Source organism: Peromyscus leucopus, chromosome 23, assembly GCF_004664715.2.
Source record: "Peromyscus leucopus breed LL Stock chromosome 23, UCI_PerLeu_2.1, whole genome shotgun sequence".
Lineage (NCBI taxonomy): Eukaryota > Metazoa > Chordata > Mammalia > Rodentia > Cricetidae > Peromyscus > Peromyscus leucopus.
Window position 1 is genome coordinate 36327116 of NC_051082.1, and position 20353 is coordinate 36347468.

General features: G+C 47.1%; 1 protein-coding gene across 1 annotated transcript; it reads right to left on the minus strand.

Annotated features, from left to right (window-relative positions):
• Positions 1-3096: 3096 nt before the first annotated feature.
• On the minus strand, positions 3097-9939 carry LOC114683180 (CD209 antigen-like protein D). Its single transcript, XM_028857379.2, has 7 exons — positions 9793-9939; positions 9602-9688; positions 9256-9345; positions 8498-8572; positions 7706-7857; positions 5014-5123; positions 3097-3380 (listed from the first exon to the last, which is right to left on the minus strand). The coding sequence occupies exons 1-7, from the start codon at positions 9836-9838 to the stop codon at positions 3227-3229; spliced, it is 714 nt and encodes a 237-aa protein (XP_028713212.1). The 5' UTR covers positions 9839-9939; the 3' UTR covers positions 3097-3226.
• Between the last annotated feature and the right edge of the window lie 10414 nt (positions 9940-20353).

The window sequence follows — 20353 nt, forward strand, 5'->3', positions numbered from 1 at the left end:
ACGGTGGTGACTCACCTTACAGTGTATTGCTAGCAGATCACTCACTTCCATCATCCCCAAAGCCAAGGACATCACCACACGGCACCTGAAATCTGCAATGAGGTTCTCCTGATTTACTGTGACCTGCCCACCCATGGCCCCACAAATGCATTTGGCAAATACTTTGATTTATGACTTTGTTATGTAACTAATAAATCTTATGTAGCCATTTCCACTGTAGAAGATAGACTCCAGGGAAAGATGAATGCGTGTTCCCAGGCCATTTGTTCATGCCTCACTCCAGAATGCGCCATTTCTTATTCTTCTTTAGATGAGAATTGTGCTTTTTACACCAACAAAGGTCAGGGGACAACTCCCTGTCAGGATCTGCTTGTCTCCCAGCCTCGGTGCTGGGTTGCTGAAGAGGCTCTGCACTGACCTCTCAAGTCTAGCCATCTTAAAAGTGCTGGCTCCTAGGGTAGCTGCTGGCCAGTGTGTGTGTCTTTATGCCACTAATACATTCAGCTAACACCATAGAGCAGCAGAGAGGGTGCGGCTCTCCCCACTCCTGCTGTAGAAATCTGGGGAAAGCGGGCCGAAGGGGCAGACGGGAGAGGTCCCCGTTGTGCGGAGCAGGAACAAGGGCGAGAGGGCACCCGCTGGCTGCAAGCCCCAGCTTCTACAGACCCCACGTGAGCAACCCCTGAAGTAAGCAGTAAGGCTCTTGCACTCCAAGGCAAAGAATTGGACATGTGGTTAGAAGGAGGAGAGGAGAGTGTGGGAGCTCACCAAGGTTTCCTAGTGAGATCTGAGCTTGCTGTACACAGCAGGCTGCATTAGGGGATGGCTTGACCACATGCATGGTCACCAGGTGTCTGGGTGTCTGCACTTGGCCGTGCCACCCCTTGGCATTCCTATACAAGTGGTAGAGACAGAAGGGGCTGGTGGGTTTTGACCCAGGCCCTCCCGAGGCTATCTTACGTTTCTAACTGTCTCTCTCCTCTGCACTTTTATCTACGTATTCCTCATTTCTCCCCGCTCAAGAGTACCCTGTGGGGGAAAGAGGGAGCTGGTCTCCCTCAGGAGAGTCGATTAAGAAAGGGGAAGCACTCACGGGAGTGGGAAAGCCCTAAGGTGCTCTCGGTTCTTCACAGGTCATTGCACAGCTGCCCCTCTGTCTCTGGGCTTTTCTTAGGCATGCTCTGTCACTTGGAGCCCACGTGTGGAAGGGTGTCCAGTGGCTTTTTTGTGTCAATCTTTAGGCTGCTGCCTCTAGTCCTTAATTTCTGAAAGTTCTTTCCTGTGGGGCCCAAGGGCAACACTGAGGCAGATTGTCTTTTTGAATAAGAAGTTTATTAGCAGAGTTATTAATGCCAAGAGAAGACAGACAGACAGACAGATGACAGTATGGGAGTTGAGGCCTGAACCCTACGGATAGGCAGGCAGACAGCGTGGAAGGGCTTCTAAGGATAATTCAGACCCATGAATCAGAGTGGGCTCATTTCTCATGAATCTCAGAGGAAGGTAGAAGATTGAGCAGTTAGTTTGTCTCTGACTCCCCACCCAGTGGCAAGGGAGGTGGGAAGACAGGAATTCCAGTGTAGGAGGAGGTATCTCCATCACTCGCCCCCCTCCCCCCATGTCTTAGGGAGTCTGGCAACCTGAGATCTGTGAACTTCCTGTGATTCTCCCGGGGTCCAGGCACCTGGGTTTAGAAACTCACTGATGGTTGGTATGGGCGCTGTGGCTGTGGCCTGGAAGCAGTTTAGTCTAGACTCTAACACTTCCCTTCAGCACCATCTCATGAGGGCCCGGTGAGTCTAGATCCTTGTTGTCCTGACCATGAGCGATGTCCAGGGAGAAGTCAGCTCCCTATATCAAAGCAAATGGGCCAGGGGTGACAGCTGCTTAAAAGGAGCTCCCGGAAGTTGGGAGACAAGTTCCTGAGCAGAGAGAGTTCCTCCTCAGGACCCAGCATGGAATCTCCATGACTAAAGGGAATAGGGGTATTCATATCCCAGTGTCCAACAGTCACTAACTGACCGGGAGGATTATTTCCTGGGTGCCTCAGTCTGCAGAACGGGCTACACCAACCAGGGAGGGTTCCCTGCTGTGGTGGTCACTCTCGTCACATATTATCCATAAAATCTGAAAATCCCCACGGAGATGACTTTCTGGAAGGGAGCTTCTAGATTCGGTTAATTGGGGTGGGAAGATACATCCTAACCACAGATGGCACCATTTCATGGTCTGTAGTCCCAGACTCTCTGCTCTCTGAATACAGCTGCAATGTGAGCTGCCTTAAACTCCTGCGCCACGCCTTCGCCTCCACGATGGATCTGCACCTGCAAACCGGGAGCCCAAGTACACCCCTCCCTCCTCAAGTTGGTTTTGACAGGTGTTTTGTCAGAGCAGGAAAAGTAAGACACCAGCCGCAGAGCTCAGAGGAGGTGGGGGAGGAACTGAGCAGAAGCACAAGAAGTGTGCGGTGTGGGACCGAGGCTCAGGGGACACTGCTGTGACATCACCCTGAAAAGGCAGCTGTGACATCACCCTGAAAAGGCGGCTGTGATGTCACAGTGAAAAGGCAGCTATGATGTCATCCTGAAAAGGCAGCTGTGACATCACCCTGAAAAGGCGGCTGTGATGTCATAGTGAAAAGGCAGCTATGATGTCATCCTGAAAAGGCAACTGTGACATCACCCTGAAAAGGCCGCTGTGACGTCACCCTGAAAAGGCAGCTGTGACATCACAGCGAGAAGGCAGCTGTGATGTCATCCTGAAAAGGCAGCTGTGACGTCACCCTGAAAAGGCAGCTGTGACATCACAGTGAAAAGGCAGCTGTGATGTCACACTGAAAAGGTAGCAGTGACATCACACTGAAAAGGCAGTTGTGACGTCACAGTGAAAATGCTCTGTTTTTTTGCAAGGAGGGCAGAGTTTTGATTAAAGTGAAGCACACAGGTCCTGAGTGTATCCTGTATTTGGTCACAATATTAACTTGCCAAGGTTGGGGACAACCACGAAACCTGAGCCACAGGAAACCTGAAGCACTCCGCGCCCCCCCCTGCCCCACCCACTGAAGCAGAAGCCCAAACCCATAGAGGATGAGGAATCTGACCGAGAAGAACAGGCGCTTTTATTACCATCCCAAGGCCACCAGACAAGAAGAAGGGGCATGGACATGAGTCAAGTTCTTCCACCTGGTATTGGGGTTTGGGATGCAGAGGCTGAGATGAACTGGCTTTCATTTGGTGTTGCATGATGAGGTTAAAGCTTTCTTACAGATCCAGAAATTTAGGGTGTCACATTTGATATCGTTCCAGCCATCCCTAGAGAACTCTGCGCAGTCTTCGTCCCCGACATTGTTGGGCTCCCCTTTATTCCAATACTGCACAAAGCTGCAAAGTCAGTGTGACAGTTAGTTTCCGTTGTCAAGCTGACACAGTCTACAATAAGTGGGGAACAGAGTCTCAGTGAGACATTGTCTAGATTAGGCTGGCTTGAGGAAATGTCTACGAGGGATTTTAAAAGTTGGATTAATTGAGACGGGAAAACACCCGAAAGTGGTGTCATGGTTTCATGGGCTGGTGCCTGAAATGAGTCCTCTCTCTCTGCTCCTGACTGTGGTTGTGACTAACTGCTTCAAGTTCCTGCTTTGACTTCCCTGTAAGAAAGGACTGTGTGCTGGTTAGTTTAATGTCAACTAGACACAGCCTAGAGTCATTGAAGAAGAGGGAGCCTAAATTGAGAAAATGCCTCAATAATATGGGCTGTGGGCAAGCCGTGGGACAGTTTCTTAATCTGTGATTGATGGGGGAAGGCCCAACCCATGTGGGTAGAAACACCCCTGGGCTGGTGATCCTGGATTCTATAGGAAAGCAGGCTGAATAAGGCATGGGGGGCAAGCCAGTAAGCAGCACCCATCATGGTCTCTGCAGCTCCTGCCTCCAGGTTCCCACCCTGTTTGAGTTCCTGTTCTGACTTCCTTCACTGATGGACTACAGATATGGAAATGTAAGTCATAAACCCTTTCCTCCCCAACTTGCTTTTGGTCATGGTGTTTCATTATAGCAATAGAAACAGTGACTAACACAGACTTTAACCTGAACTTGTGAGCCAAATAAACATGTTCTTCCTTAAAGGTGCTTCTGCTAGGATATTTTACCACAGCAACAAACCAAAAAGGAGAGAGAGAGAGAGAGAGAGAGAGAGAGAGAGAGAGAGAGAGAGACAGAGAGAGACAGAGAGAGACAGAGACAGAGAGAGACAGAGAGAGACAGAGACAGAGAGACAGAGAGAGACAGAGAGAGACACACACACAAAGAGAGAGAGAGAGAGACAGACAGACAGACAGACAGACAGAGAGGAGGGAGGAAAGAATGAAGGAATAATAAATACTAGGACACCAGTCCACAGAACATCAGTCTGCCCCAGTGGCACGCCACAATCCACAGCTTTAGCTTCCAGATGCTCAATGCCTTCACATCCTTCCTCGATGTACATGGCCTCCCTTCCTCTTCCTTTCCTTTCATCTTTTCTTTCTTATTTTGAGACAAGGCTGATCTCGAACTCATGATGTGGGCAAGGATGAACTCAAATTTCTGATTTTCCTATCTCTACCTCCCAAGTGCTGGGATCACAGGCATGTAACAGCACCACAGTTGGTGCATGGTGCTGGGTACTGAACCAGGGCTTTACGCATGTCAGGCAGCCACGAAGTCAGCAGCTAGCCTGATCTTTGCTTTGGTAATAGTCCCCTCACCCGTGGCCTTGCTTTATTTTGTATTTTCTATTAATACCCTACATTAAAACCCACACCCCTCAGGGGGAAGCTTCTCTTGCTGCTTTCCTGGGGGGATTTGCTTCTATTCTGTCTTTGCATGGGTACGGAGATCTCCTTCCATCAGCAAATGTGGGCATCTCTTATTCCTAAGGGGCCAGGGAGAGGGGTGAACCCCAAAGACAGCTCAGGCCTGAGTGTCAGAGACGCCCCTACTGCTGTAGAGAGTGTAGCTTTCATTCTAGACCTACCTGGGTGACAGAGGTGAGCCATCCACCCAGTGCCATGTGGCTTCATTATGCACGTCTGACAGCCCCATCCAGGTTGGTCCTTTAGCCTTAGAAGTCTGCTGCAGGAAGGTCTGGAGGGGAAGAGGAGGAGTCCGAAGAGGAGAGATTTTACCTCCCTGAACTCCTGCAGAAAGTTCTACTTGCAATCTGACCTTCCACCTTCTGTTCTATAGTGCCATGTGCAAGTCTCCCATGGGCTTGAACAAAGCATGGCACACCAAGTTGAGGCAGGAACCTGTTCCCCATGCAGGATTACCTTGGTCCAGCCATGATACAGGGGGAGGAGTTTGGCCCTGCCTCAACTTGATGTGCATATATGTATCTTACAGGCAGACAGACTATGGCACACAGACATACATGGCTGGCTTTTCTCCCAACATGCTTAGCAATGTGGCAAGGTTGTCTTGGGAGTTCTGAGCATGTCTGTAGTAGCTTTAATGCGGTGGAAGCATTTGTACCAGTGCATGGTTGCTAAAGATGCATATCAGCTCTGTCCAACTCTGCACTGGGTGATGTCCCACTGATGAGGATAAACACCAAGGAAATGGGTATCACTAGGCATTAAGACTGCTCTTTTTTTTTTTTTGCATGTGTGTGGTGTCTGTATGTGTATTTGTGTACATATTTCTGTCATATGTGAATGCAGATGTATGTGCAAATGGATATGGAGGTCAGAGGTCAGCATTTGGTGTCTTCTTCAGTTGCCCTTTATTATTTTTTGAGATAAATTTCCCACTGGACCTGTAGTTCACCAAATCAAGTAGACTAGCAGCTCAGCCAGACTCATGGAAACGCTGTCTCTGCCTCCCCAGTACAGGCATTGAAGGTGGGGTCTCCTAGCTTTCGAAGAACCCATAAGGGCTACACAGGCTGCTAGGGGTGAAGAGTCAACAACAGCCTTACCCAGCAGTGAACGCCATTAGCTGCAGTAGGAGCTGGCCTGGCAGGACAGACCCGTGGGTGCCATGTCAGCATGAATGCTATGGGGGTGACCAACTGCTTTCTGCTTGGATTTAAGGGCCACTCCACAAGAGGAAACGTGCTTGGTACTCTAAACCTGGCCAAGAACCCATGGTTGGGGAGCTTATAGGTCCCAGGGGAAAATCTATTACTGTTATTTTGCTAAATGGGAATACTATCAAACTACCCTCTAAATTCATGCCTCTATACCTATAGATTAGTGTAACTCTCAGCCCTTATCAGAGAAGTTTCTTTGTGTAGTGGATGGTGCCTACGACAGAATCTCACAACTGGTTAAATGCAGGGAGTACGTGTCTGTGCAGGGCGTAGCCCCAAATGGGACATCTATATGTTACCTACCCTCAAGGCTCTGGGAGCATCATGGAAGAGGAGGCAGAAAGACTGCAAGAGCCAGAGGCTGGGGAGGCCTGGACATGGCAGGACTGCTGGACTCATGGACTCACAGCAGTTCTGGTTGCCTACACAACAAGCTTGTTAACACTGCGGCATGGAGAGAGGAGGTGTTCATGAGGTGCTAGGACAGTTGACGGCTTTGGAGGGAAGAGGGAAAGCCAGTTTTCTCTGCTCTGCAGACCAAGCTTTAGTGGTTGGCCCCGTGTCCACGAGTATGTGGGCAACATAAACCTACTCAGTGGGATATACAAAAAGGGACGGGGCATGAAGTTGGGAGGGGATGGGAGATGGATTCAGGAAGAGTTAAAGGGAGAAGTGTGTGTGTGTGTGTGTGTGTGTGTGTGTGTGTGTGTGTGTGTGAATCAAATAATAAAAATACTATATTTTGGCCGGGCAGTGGTGGTACATGACTTTAATCCCAGCACTTGGGAGGCAGAGCCAGGAGGATCTTTGTGAGTTCGAGGCCAGCCTGGTCTACAGAGCGAGATCCAGGAAAGGCACAAAGCTACACAGAGAAACCCAGTCTTGAAAAAAAAAATATTATATTTTTTTAAAATGTGGGCACAATACCTGGCTTTGTGTGTACATGTGTGCGGTGTGTGTGTGTGTATGGTATGCATGCATATGTGTGTGCAGGTGCTCGCAACCGTGAGTGCACATGCAGAGCCACAGGGAGACATTAGGCATCCTGCGGTATTGCTTTCCACTTAGTTCTCTTGAATGAGGATTTCTTACTGGGCGTGGAGCTAGGCTGGCAGTCAGCGTGCCCTAGGGATCCTCCTGTCTGCAGGCCTCATGCCCAGCGTTGGGCTTAGAGGCACATGTGACCAAGCTTGGTTTTTCCCTGTGGGTGCTGAGGCTCCTAAGTCAGGTCTTCATGCCTAAGCAGCAAGCACTCTTACCCACTGAGATGCTGCCCCAAACCCCGTGACCAGCTTTCAAAACGTGGTTCCAAACTCAAGTCTTCGTGCTCACAAGGCAAGCACCTTCCTGACAGACGTTTCCCTAGTTTCTGCTCTAGCAGGACATCTGTCCCTTGGTGAGGAAGGGGTTTAATCCTGCCCAGAGCACAGGGTGGCAATTACATTTTAGGCATTCTGCAAAGCATTCAGCAATGTTCAAGTCTTGTGTGTGGTTCCTCGGAGAGTACGTGGGACCCCTCATTCCTGCCCTTCTCTAGTCAAGCAGAAAAAGCAGCGTCTTGCTCATACTCTTGTCTCACTCTCAGGTGACCACAGCCACATGTGTTCCAGACAAGGGTGGTACCCCACCAGTGTACCTGCTCCTCGTCAGTCTCTATGATGACCAGCTGGGCCCCCACTTCCTGGCAGGCAGTGATGGAGTTGTGCCAGTTCCGTTGAGACTTGGAGAAGAAGTAACAGCTTCTATGGAAGAACACCCAGTCCCTGGGGCAGGGCTGACACAAGCCATCTGTGGGGGGAAGCAGATCAGATGGACACACTTAGAAGCCTATGTTCCCGTTTCTCTTCAGCCTTCAAGGACCCTTCCTCACCAAGGCACTCTGGGAAGCCCTTCCTCTCTGTGTTCTTTATCCTCTTCTTCACCCAGAAGACTCTAGAAGTCCTGAGGCCATCTTCTCCAGACACAGAGAAGTAGAGCCCAGAGTGCGGAATAGAATCCAGGACTAGCTTGACTGAGACCTACTGTGTGCACAACCTCTGTGAACTTAGAGTGCCCATGATGTGTATGGCCCTTGTTAACACTGAATGCCTTCTGTGTGCAAGACTCCTGTGAACACTGAGTGCCTACTGTGTGGATAGCCCCCGTGAACACTGTACACCTACTGTGTGCACAATCCCTTTGAATATTGAATGTCTGTTGTGTGAAAGGATCCTGTGAACATTGTCTATTCTGCACACGATTCCTTTGAACGCTGAGTGCCTACTGTGCGCATGGCCCTGTAAATACCAAGTTCCTTTCTCAGTGTTATATTGTGATCTCAGTTCACAGAGATGGAAACTGAGGCTCAAAGCGGTCGGATGACTAAAGGAAATTGGTTCCTCTTTCCTGGAGACCCGAGGCCCTGGGTCCCTTGTTTCTGGTCACTCACCATGCACTTCCGTCTTCAGCTGTTTGAGCTCCTGGTAGATTCTGTCCTGATCCTGCGAGCTGGGGACCTCAGAGACTTAGCAAGAAAGAAAGAAAGAAAATCCCTGCAGTTATTAAATCCTACTTTTTTTCATGGCCTGCCCTGGGTCCCTTGGGACACTGTGTCATTTTTTAAAAGATGAGTCTCACTATGTTGTCAGTGATTTCTCCTGGGGACACGTCCTCATGCTATCTCAGCTTCACAAACAGGTAAGATTCCAGGCACATGCTTCCACCTCTGTCTAGAACAATATCTGCCCGATGTCTTTAAACATTTGTTATTATTTATTTTTGTTCTATATATATGAGTATTTTGCCTGCATGTGTGTGTGTGTGTATACACCAGATGCTTGTCTGGAGCCTGAGGTGGTCAGAAGAGGGTGTTGGATACCCTGGAACTGGAGTTATAGATGATTGTGAGCCACCATGTGTATGCTGGGAACCAAACCCAGGTCCTCTGGAGGAATAGACGTGTTCTTAACTGCTGAGCCAACTCTCCAGTCCTGGGTTAATAACATTTAAAGGCCTGGGAACTAGATGCCCAGAGACGGGTGAAGCAGTAGAAGCACGTGCCACAGCTCTTCTCCCACCAGAGGGGAGGGAGGTGTCTCTGAGAAGTTCCTCGAAGCCACTGAAGGTTGTGTTACCGCTTGCACTCCCCATATTTCCCATACAGGCCCTAGGGCTGGATCGGAGAGCGAGGCCTCCATTGTGTCTGACCTAGGACGAGAATGATCAGCAGGAGCCCGGCCAGGAACAGGAAGGAGAACAGCTGCAGGACCAAGGGGTTGCAGCTGCGCTTCAGATACTCTGCAGGAGAGAAGGTCAGGGCGTTAGAATCATAGTGCCCCTGCCTCAGCCTGGCCCCAGGACAGACTTCCTGCCACCATTCTCCTCCTGCAGGGCACGTGAGTCTGGATTCTCAGCCTCAACCTATGGCCCAGGATTCCACCCTCAGCATCCGTCTTCTCAGGACTGAGAAGTTTACGGTCCTGACTCCAATTTCCCAGGACCCACTTCCGGGAAGGGCCATCTACTTTTCCTCAGCCCCTCACCATTGTTGTACCTGCCAAACTTTTGATTCCAAACTTTGGTCGTAATCCAGAGCTGACAACAGAATGCCTGGTACCACTGATCAGGCAGTCTTCATCCTCTGGAGGAACAGAGCACCAGTCAGAGCCCTGGGCAAGCGCAACCGTGAGCTGCCTCTCAGGCCTCCCCCGCCTCAGCGACTCTCACAGCCCAGCCCATCCTCACCTGGAGAGCTCAGATGCTGTACCCTTGGTTCCGCGGTGTGGCTCATGATCACTGCTCTTGCTTCGTGTCTGGAACTTCCAGGTTCCAGCTTTGGACCACAGCTTTTATTTGTTGTCCCCGATGCCTACTCCCTAGACGTTCTGATAGGAAGAGAAAAGGGAACTGAGGGGGAGTGTGGAAGAGCTAGGAGGGGCTGTACCTCTGACACAGCACATCCGGTGCCAGATAATCTGAGAATTTTTAGGGAGAAGTTTGGGAAGTTTGGAGCATGTAGTGGAAAGATCTGGTTTATTCATGTTGTGACGAATTATGGGGTGCCTTTATCCAAGCTAATAGCCTGTAGATGACACCTACTTTGCTACAACCTTTCTGCTTGTGCTGAGAACCTTAACCCACATTCCCGGTAGTTCTGCCCACACGGACTTGTGTTTTCGTGCTTTGCTGGCATCCTGACTCACTGTGGTTTCTGCTGATTTTGATGTTCTCGTGGAATCACCATACTCTTGTTAATGCAGTGTTTGCTGCAGATGTACCCAATTAACCCTCTACGTGGTAACACATGATCCACTTTCATTTCTGCACGGCCAGATAATGTAACAGGCCCAAGTCACACAGCTATTTAACGGCGATCTGACATTTGAACATAGGTGATCTGACTCGACTGTCCTCATTGTAAACCGAGGAGAATAAAATAGTCCCAAGGGGGGAGGGTTCCTAATGGTCAACACATATCGAGTGAGATAAGGCTACATATTTTTGTTGTTGCTCTCGCAAACTGGAACCGTCTTCATGGGTAACAAAGAAACCCATGGAAACTGGGAGTTGGTTCCCTCCTTTCACTGTGTGGGATCTGGGGCTCAAATTCAGGCCAGCAGGATCAGAGGCAAGTGCCTTTATCCGTTGAGCCGTTTTGCTGATCCATTTCACCTTATTTTTGAGACAGGTTGTCACTGGGCCTTGAACTCACTGGTTCGGTTAGATTGGCTATCCAGTGATCCCCAAGAATCCGCCTATTTCTGCCTCCCCAGTATTGGGATTACAGATGTAATTCCCGCCATGCCTGGATTTTTACACTGGGGTCCAAACTCGTGCATCAGCCATAAGGCAAAGCACCACTGACTAAACCATCTTCCCAGCCTCGGATCTTTGCTATTAATTTGAAATGAAGATGACTTTAATGGGTAGGACAGAGACTGACCCGGTGCTTGAGGTGTAAAAGGACTTCAATATTATGGGAATATTTGATAATTTTATTGGAGTGGTGTAGTGTATGCACATGTAAGTGTCCAGGTGGGCATGAAGGCCTCTGCATCGCACTACCCGTGTGGTATAACCTCAGCACCAGAAAGCATGTACGTGAACCATGATCAGTGAGATTATTTCTGGCCTTGTATTTGTTTTACGAACTTAAAATAAAAATGTATGTTAACTGTGGCAGCATTCCTGCTGGGCTATACTGGATCTGGCTCTAGGGAGTAGCACCTAGTCCTTATCCATCTTTTGTTTCTCTTGTTGCCCTCTGTGTGAATCTTGTCTGAGAGTCTCCCAAGGATACAAGCCTATGCAAGAACTTGGTTCAGGAAACCCGCAGAACTGTGGTACCTGATGAATCGAGAAATTTGCACTTGGCATTGTATTTTTGGAGGCTTCATTCAGGTTGTTTCGAGCATATGGAAATCAACTGGTTAAACTGTAAGTATAGAGCAAAATAAAAATGTGCTGGGTGAAGGGAAAGTGCTTCAGTCCTTAGAGGTTGGATCCCCCTGCAGCCGGGAAAGGCTAGATTCATTCTTAAGGTTTCTCTGGGTCTTCATTCAATGGTCCAGACACTTGTGAACCCACACATCCGTGCCACCACAGTTAACTTTTGTTGGCTCAAAAACATAGCTCTCACCTCGAAGGAAATGGGAACTAGAATAAAATAAACTATCTATCTGGAGTCAACTATGAGTGACCAGGTCCCAGGAGCACACATTCAGGTTGCCCTAAATACCATGTTCTACTGTAGAAGAGGCCACATGAGATTTTACTAGTTGTAGAACAAAGAAAAGGTAGGGAGCTACAGGTAGGTGGGTTCAGCTGAAACAGGAAAACCTCCGCTGCAAATTTAAGTTCTCCGGTGACACTCTTGGACTGACGGAAGCTAGTGGTCTTCAAAGAATACATTTTAAAACTTTGGTAGTCATAAGGATGGTAGATCAGATACAGAGGTGGACAACAATGGTTTTCAGAGGGACTAAGCATGGCCGTTTACACTGGGGTCCAAACTCCACGCATTACTTTTTGGCTCTGATCTGTAACATTTTAACTCTCTACAATTTTTTTTTTTTTTTTTTTTTGGTTTTTTGAGACAGGGTTTCTCTGTGTAGCTTTGGAGCCTGTGCTGGAACTCGCTTTGCAGCCCAGGCTGCCACAGCCACAGCCACAGCCACTGCCACTGCCACAGTCACTGCCACTGCCACAGCCACAGCCACTGCCACAGCCACTGCATGCACAGTCCTGCCACTGCCACTGCCACAGCCACAGCTCAGCCACAGCCACTGCCACAGCCACTGCCACAGCACTCCTGCCACTGCCACAGCCACAGCCACAGCCACAGCCACTGCCACAGTCACTGCCACAGCCACAGCCAATGCCACTGTCACAGCCACAGCACTGCACTGCCACAGCCACTGCACAGCCACAGCACAGTCACTGCCACAGCCACAGCCACAGCCACTGCCACGCCACAGCACAGCCACAGCCACTGCCACTGCCACAGCCACAGCTACAGCCACACAGTCCTGCCACACCACCCCCCACTGCCACTGCCACAGCCACAGCCACAGCACTGCACAGCCACTGCCACAGCCACTGCCACTGCCAGCCACAGCACGCCACAGCCACAGCCACAGCACTGCCACAGCCACAGCCACTGCACAGCACAGCACAGCCACAGCCACAGTCACTGCCACTGCCACAGCCACAGCCACTAGCCACAGCCACAGCCACTGCCACTGCCACTGCCACAGTCACTGCCACAGCCACTGCCACTGCCACAGCCACGCCACGCCACGCCACCCACGCCACTGCCACAGCCACAGCCACAGCCACTGCCACTGCCACAGTCCACTGCCACAGCCACTGCCACAGCCACAGCCACTGCCACAGCCACAGCCACTGCCACAGCCACAGCCACAGTCACTGCCACAGCCACAGCCACTGCCACAGCCACTGCCACAGCCACTGCACAGCCACAGCCACTGCCACAGCCACAGCCACAGCCACTGCCACAGCCACTGCCACTGCCACGGCCACAGCCACTGCCACTGCCACAGCCACAGCCACTGCCACTGCCTACAGCCACAGTCACTGCCACAGCCACAGCTTAGGCCTGAACAGATTGTGTGAGATGCTGGCAAACCAGCTTTAAGGACATCTTTGGGAAAATGACAGAGTTTGTCAATAAGGATCTTACAAAAGGAGCCTCAGTGACTGCTGCCCCGGCCACAGGAATGAAAAACACTGTGGTACTGGCACATGCACAAAAGCGATCAGTGGAATAGAATAGGGGACTGAGCTATAGTTCCATACTCCTATAGCCACTTGAGTTTTTGACAAGAAGCTAACAATACATATTGGAGAAAAGACAGCTTCTTTATCAAATGGTGCTGGTCAAACTAGGTATGTACTTGCAAAAGATGGAAACTAAGTCCCTATTTCTCATTCTGCACAAAACCAAATTTCAAATGGACCATGGGTTCAGCATAAGACCTGAAACTCTAAAACTGCCCAAGGGAAAAGTAGGGAGTCCTCTTAAGAACATAGGGATGGATATATCGGGACTCATGGGTCATGGGTGAAGGGAGGGTATACCTATACCTATACACCAGGACTCAGGTATGTTATGGGTATAAGGAAGGTGTATCTATACCTATATACCTGAACACAGGTAGGTCATGGGCATAGGGAGGGTGTACCTATACCTATACACCAGGACTCAGGTATGTTATGTGCTGTGGGATTTATGACAAACATGTTGCTCTGATTGGTTAATAAATAAAACACTGATTGGCCAGTAGCCAGGCAGAAAGTATAGGTGGGACAAGGAGAAAGAAGAATTCTGGGAAATGGAAGGCTGGGGCAGAGAGATACTGCCAGCTGCCACCATGACAAGCAAGATGTAAGGTACTGGTAAGCCACAAGCCATGTGGCAAAATATAGATTAATAGAAATGGGTTAATTTAAGACAGAAGAAGTAGATAATAAGAAGCCTGCCATGGCCATACAGTTTGTAAGCAATATAAGTCTCTGTGTGTTTACTCAGTTGGGTCTGAGCCTCTGCAGGACTGGCGGGTTAGAGAAATTTGTCCTGACTGTGGGCCAGGCAGGACCAGAAAAATTCTAGCTATAAATGGCACCCAACATGGGGCAAGAGTTTCCACCTGAGAAAAAGATTCTAAAAGGGAGCTAAAAACAGCTTCCTAGTCGTCTCTCTCAAGTTAGCGGCAGCCTGTGGGTTTGAACTACTCTATGGCAGGTTCACAGTATGCGAGCTTGCCCAACAGTATGACGGGAAGGAGATGTCTCCAAGCTGCACATCACACTGCTGCTATGTAGTAGATTTAGCCTTTGTTAGTACAAAAAACAAAAAAAAAAACAAAAAAAAGAAAAAAAAAAAAAAAAAGAGGATTCTGGGCTACACACTGCTTTGATAAAAACATAGATCCACTGTTTCTAAGAGTTGATGTCTCCCAGAGCTGGTGGTGAACGCACCACCGCCATGTTGGAAAGCTGAGGTGGGCAGAGCCACCAGCCAAAGCTGCCATTTCAGTCTTAGAATGCTACAGTTTAAAGCAACAGGTTCACAATAAGACAGATTCAGATAAAATAGTTTACAATGTATGTAAAATATATGTAGGCTTAAAAGAAACAAAAAAAGTGATAAATACAGTTATATAAAGAAATAGATAGTTTTAAAAATAAAGTCTTTAAAGAGACAGTAAAGGTAGTATAAAAAATAAGCCATGTAAAGATGTATATTACACAGACAATCTGGATTGTGTTATCTTTGGGATTTTTAACTGAAGAGAGATATTTGATTGTAAAGTCAGTGGGGTTAAACTAATATGTATATTTTAAAGATACCATAACTTCAAAATTTGGATCTAAGGATATGTTGCTTTGGAAAAGAGGCTCTGCCTTTGTTTCCACAGAAAGCCAGAGGCTATGGATTTGTTCCAGACTAAGATACATCAGTCTTGACCAGCCAAGACCCCCTGAAAGGTCTCCAATGACACCATGGCCCAGATGATCCAATATCCAAAACAGTTTCAAGGCAACTGGCTCAGATGATACACCCTCACGGATTACTCCATAATCCTAAAATTTTCTTTGTGTCCCCATAAGATACAGTGCCCCCCTCCAGCGGGAAGTAGTAAGAAAAGCTATGCCCAAATTCCCAAATATACCAAGCTGGCTTTGGAGATGGAATTGGCTCACCCTTTCTCTAAATCCAAACATATTCCTAAAAAAACAAAACAAAACAAAAAAAAAGAGGTTAAGGGATTCTTATATCCCATATCAAAAGAGCCCTCTGATGTGGGACATAAAAACAAAAACAAAAATAATATTTTTATTTAAAACAGGTTGATTATAAATACAATCTCTTTCTCAAGAAAAAAGAGGATATGATATAGATATGATAGGGTGAAAGGGTAGATTAATGAACCTACTTTTAAAGAGCAACAACTTGTTTGAAATGTTTTACATTGGTATAGATTTTAGTTTATTGATATAAATTTGAAGTTAATTTTGTTATACTGTATATATATTTCTACTCTTATTTGAGGTATTATGTTTATGTAACTCATTTAAATTGTAATGGATAATTATAATTAGTCTTCTATGATAATCAAACTTATAGTCATGTTAGTTTAGTCTTCTAGGTATACATAGATGTATTTCAGATAGATAGGTAATCTTCAAATACTTCAAAGACCTACAGAATATGGCATTTAAAATGTTTTAAAAATTTAGACTTTCTGGTCAGTGAGGCATGTCTGCTCCTGGCAGCACCAATTTACTTCAGAGAAGAGGATGGACATCAAAGACACTCCATATGGAGTTTATCTTCATCTTGACAAAAATAGCCATTTGGGCAAGAAACTGTTCTTGCCTGGACTGCTTGATTGACTAGACATAAAGGACCCATGGGAAGGTGACCACTGAACTCTGCTTGACAAAATGGTCCTTTAGGTTCCTGCTTCACAGAGGAAACTGCCAGACATTCTACAGGACACACAACACAAAAAAACTAAAGACAAAAAAAAAAAACTAGCTGTCGACTAAAGACAAAGGACAAAAAAAAAAAAAAAAAAAAAAAAAAAAAAAAAAAAAAAAAAAAAAAAAAAAAAAAAAAAAAAAAAAAAAAAAAAAAAAAAAAAAAAAAAAAAAAAAAAAAAAAAAAAAAATGCTGGGACTTAGCATGTGGCTAAAAAAAAAAAAAAAAAAAAAAAAAAAAAAAAAAAAAAAAAAAAAAAAAAAAAAAAAAAAAAAAAAAAAAAAAAAAAAAAAAAAAAAAAAAAAAAAAAAAAAAGACCAGGACTCAGGTAGGTCAGGAAATTAGACCAACAATTGAGAAATGAGACTTCAGGAAATCCCAAAGCTTCTGTATATCAGAGGAAGCTGTTACAGAATGAAGGAGCAGATCACAGAAGGAGACAAAATATTCACCAGCTATACATTCTACAGATTAATATTCAGAATATACAAAGAATTAAAAAAAAACTTAAGAAAACAAACTAATAATGAACTACAGTCTTAAAAAAACAAACAGAACTCCCAAAACAAAGAAAGAACAAAGAGAAATGAACATTTAAAAAAGTGTTTCATATCTTTACCCAGGAGGAAAATGCAAATTAAAACCACGTGAGATCCCGTCGTACCTCAGTCAGAATGGCTAAGATCAAGAAAATAAATGACAGCAGAAGTCTGATGAGGCTGTGGGGAAATGACTTACTCACTGCTGGTGGGAATGCAAACTGGTGCAACCACTATGGAAAGCAGTACGGAGGGTCCTCAGAAAGCTAAACATAGAGCTACCATTGGACCCAACCATGCCATTGCTGGGCATGTACCCAAGGGATTCTGTCTCTCCACAGCAGAGATGCTTGCACATGATGTTCATTGCGACTCTATTCACAAATGCTATGAAACAGAATCGGCTTAGATGTTCCTCAGCTGATGAATAGATAAGGCAATGATGATGCAAATACACAGTGGAGTTTGAGTCATTTGTAGAGAAAGCCATAATTATGAAATTCACAGGTAAATAGATGGAACTGGAAAATAGTATACTGAATAAGGCGATCCAAACCCAGAAAGACAAACAGTACATGTTCCTTCTCCTATGCAGATCTTAGCTTCAAATTTTTGGATGTCTGTGTAACTTGTGCTTGTAAAGACCAGGAAGCTAGGAGGGGCCGCTGGGTGGGGACAGGGCACTAAAGGGTGGGGCTGAAAGAACACACACAGTATTAGAGTGGGGAGAGGAGAGTGGCGGTGGGAGGGTCCACTTGAGGGTGAGGGCGGAGGGTAGGGGGGTCAGGAGGGGTGGTGAGGTTAACCTAAGCAAAGGAGGCATGGAAAAAGCCATACGGAATTGCAGCAGTTTGTAAGCTGAGAGAGAGAGAAGAGAGAGAGAGGAGAGAGAGAAAAAAAAAAAAAAAAAAAAAAAGAGAGAGAGAGAGAGAGAGAGAGGGAGAGAGAGAGAGAGAGAGAGAGAAGCACATGAGAGAACCTGGCATGTGGGGAACAGAGAACAACCTGTACATGTCCATCATTCTTCCCTTCCACCATGGAAGTAGGAACCAACTCAGGTCATCAAGTTTGTTTGGCATCTCTATCTACTGAGCCAGCTTGCTAAAGGTATTTGGATGTCCTCTATAGTCTATGACAATCACTGGAAAGTGTGAAATAAGTATATGATTTTTATAAATGCTCACATGGAAGGGAAGATATGTTCATAAACAAATACGAAATGATATGGTGACTGTGGGTATCTGATTATTTTTTCTTTACTTCATTTATGTGTGCGTGTGCGTGTGTGCGTGTGTGCATGTGTGCGTGCATGCGTGTGTGTGTGTGTGTGTGTGTGTGTGTGTGTGTGTGTGCCTTCCCACACCTGTACAGGCTGCAAAACATCCACGTGTTGGCCAGAGGATAAGTTGTGGTGAGTTAGTTCTCTCCTCCCACCATGTGGCTCTCTGAGGACTGAACCTAGGTCCTCAGTTTCAGTGGCAAGTGACCTCATCCAGTGAGCTGCCTCACTAGCCTGGATGCTTAACTACAACCACAAAGCTGAAATACGTGAAAGGGGCTTTGGTGACGTGGGGGCAGGGCCTCAACAGACAAAGAATGGCAGAGACACTCTGTGGCATAATCTGGAACCAAAGACTGGGCATTGGGAGCACACTGGGGATGTTGGGCAGATATGTTGGATACACTGGTGATGTACTGAGAATACACTGGGGGTAAGGTGACTGTGATAAAACGATGATAAACATTGCGTTCTGTGGAATATCGTGTTAATACAGGTGATGAATAGCATGGAAACAAAACAAAGCTACCTGTCATAATTGCAGGAGAGAAAGAAACACCTCACAAAAAAAAAAACAGGCTAAGGATGTGTCTGGCTGCTCAGCGGTTAAACATAGAAAGGCTGTCATGAGAGAGGCCAGGGACAGGGAGGAGAACACACAAGCAATGGTGCTGATTTGTGGTGCAAGCAGATTGTATTCACAAGTGCATCTAGGAAGGGACCTATCTGACTCAAGTGAGCTGGTGGGAAGGTATGCAGAAGATTCCCCTAGTTTCAAACCAGATGGAGGTCCCAGGACTGCGAGGGGGTAGTGGACACAGGGTCCCACCTCTAAGCAACTCTCACCCACTGGCAAAGGGAAAAATCAGCTTTCCCCAGTGGAGTGTTGCTGGGTCTGTCCTCTGCTCTTCCAGCATGTTCCATGCCCAGAAATAGTTGACCAACACAAAACAAACTGTTTCGTTTCATAACTGTTTTGTCTTATTTGGTCTTTTGCTTATTAGTTTTGATTTTCATTTTGTGTTTTCATTTCATTTTTGGAGGGAGAGAGGGGGGAGAATATAAAGTTGGGTGGGTAGGGAGGTGGGGAGATTCTGGGAAGAGTTGGGGGAGGGGAGACATCAGGGGATGGCTAATACATGGTTTGCTGGCATCAGAAATCTGATCATTACTCAAGGTCAGGGCTGCAGAGGTAGGGAGGGACTTTGTCCACAGGCTCTGCCAGTTCCAAAGTCCTTAAGGACACCCCAGCCCCCCAGCCCCCCCCCCCTTCGGGGAGGCAGGACTAGGTCTCCTTTGCTATTGCTATTGCTCCTTTGGTATTGCTTCTTCCTTTTGCCCAGCAGAGGTGGTCAGCTCCAGGAGGGGGAGCGGCCTGGTTTCCTCAGCCTGTTAGACCTTAAAGCATCTTAAAGGTGCAGGTCCATAAGCTAGCAAAAGCCAGCACCATGGAGGATGTCAGGACTACTTGGGACTGAAGAAAAAGAGAAGTACATCCAAGATACCACACGGAAGAAGTAACACTAACACGTTTGTTAAGAAAAAGAGGAACTAAGGAACAGAAAAGACTACAGCATTGTCTCTCGTACACCTGAGCTGCCCCAGGCAGGAAGTCTCATGTTGAAGAAGTCTAAGCATTAGCAGGCTGACAGGTAACAGTTGCCTTCAACAGAATGTCTAGCAGCAGGGGAAACATGCTCTCCTCGGAGGGGAAATCTGGGAGATCCTCCTAGTATCCACCATGACATCTCTAAGACAGGAGAGAGTTGGTGTATTTATTACTTTATTTAGTTTTTATTTGTGTGCGTGTGCGTGTGCGTGTGCGTGTGCGTGTGTGTGCGTGTGCGTGTGTGTGTGTGTGTATGTGACAAACACATACATTTGCATGTTTGCCTCATGTAGTGCAAATGGCCATGGAGGCCGTATGAGGGTGATAGATTCTCCTGGAGACATGGGTGCTGAGAGCTGGACTCCTCTGGAGAGCAGTGAGTGCTCTTAACTGCTGAGCCATTTCTCTCAGCCCCTGAGCGCATGTATTTGTATGCCAGCGCCTGGAAGTCAGGGATGGATGGGAAGAATCATCTCCGTCATGCTTCAGTTTGCATGATGAGCTGCAGAGCCAGGGAAGCTTCCCAGCCAAAGGTTTCAGGCAAGTTGATGAAAACTGAAGAGATCAAGGAAAGTGTACCGGGATAGGATCAAGTCTCAGGGGACCAGGCAGCGATGACATGATGGAATGGTTAGCTTTAATTGTTAGTTTGACTCAACATTGAAGAATAGCCTTAACAAGGGATTGTCTACTTTGGGTGGGCTTGAAGGAGTGTCTGGAGGGCATTGTCTTAAGTCAGTTGAGGCGTCCTAATATGAGCAGCAATGTTCTCTAGGTTTGGGCGACTGTGGAAGAATAGAAAAAGCTAGGCATGTGTGCATTTATTCTTTCTTTTGGATGTGATGTGATTAGCTGCCTTGATTTCCCTGTAG

Bases quoted from the DNA above. Each gene is read 5' to 3' on its own strand.
- LOC114683180 (XM_028857379.2), bottom strand. From the start codon at position 9,838: ATGAGCCACACCGCGGAACCAAGGGTACAGCATCTGAGCTCTCCAG. The intron at 8,573-9,255 runs GTCAGACACAAT...TTTCTTGCTAAG, and splicing joins GCTGATCATTCTCGTCCTAG to TCTCTGAGGTCCCCAGCTCG. The intron at 7,858-8,497 runs GTGAGTGACCAG...TTCCCCCCACAG, and splicing joins GCTGAAGACGGAAGTGCATG to ATGGCTTGTGTCAGCCCTGC.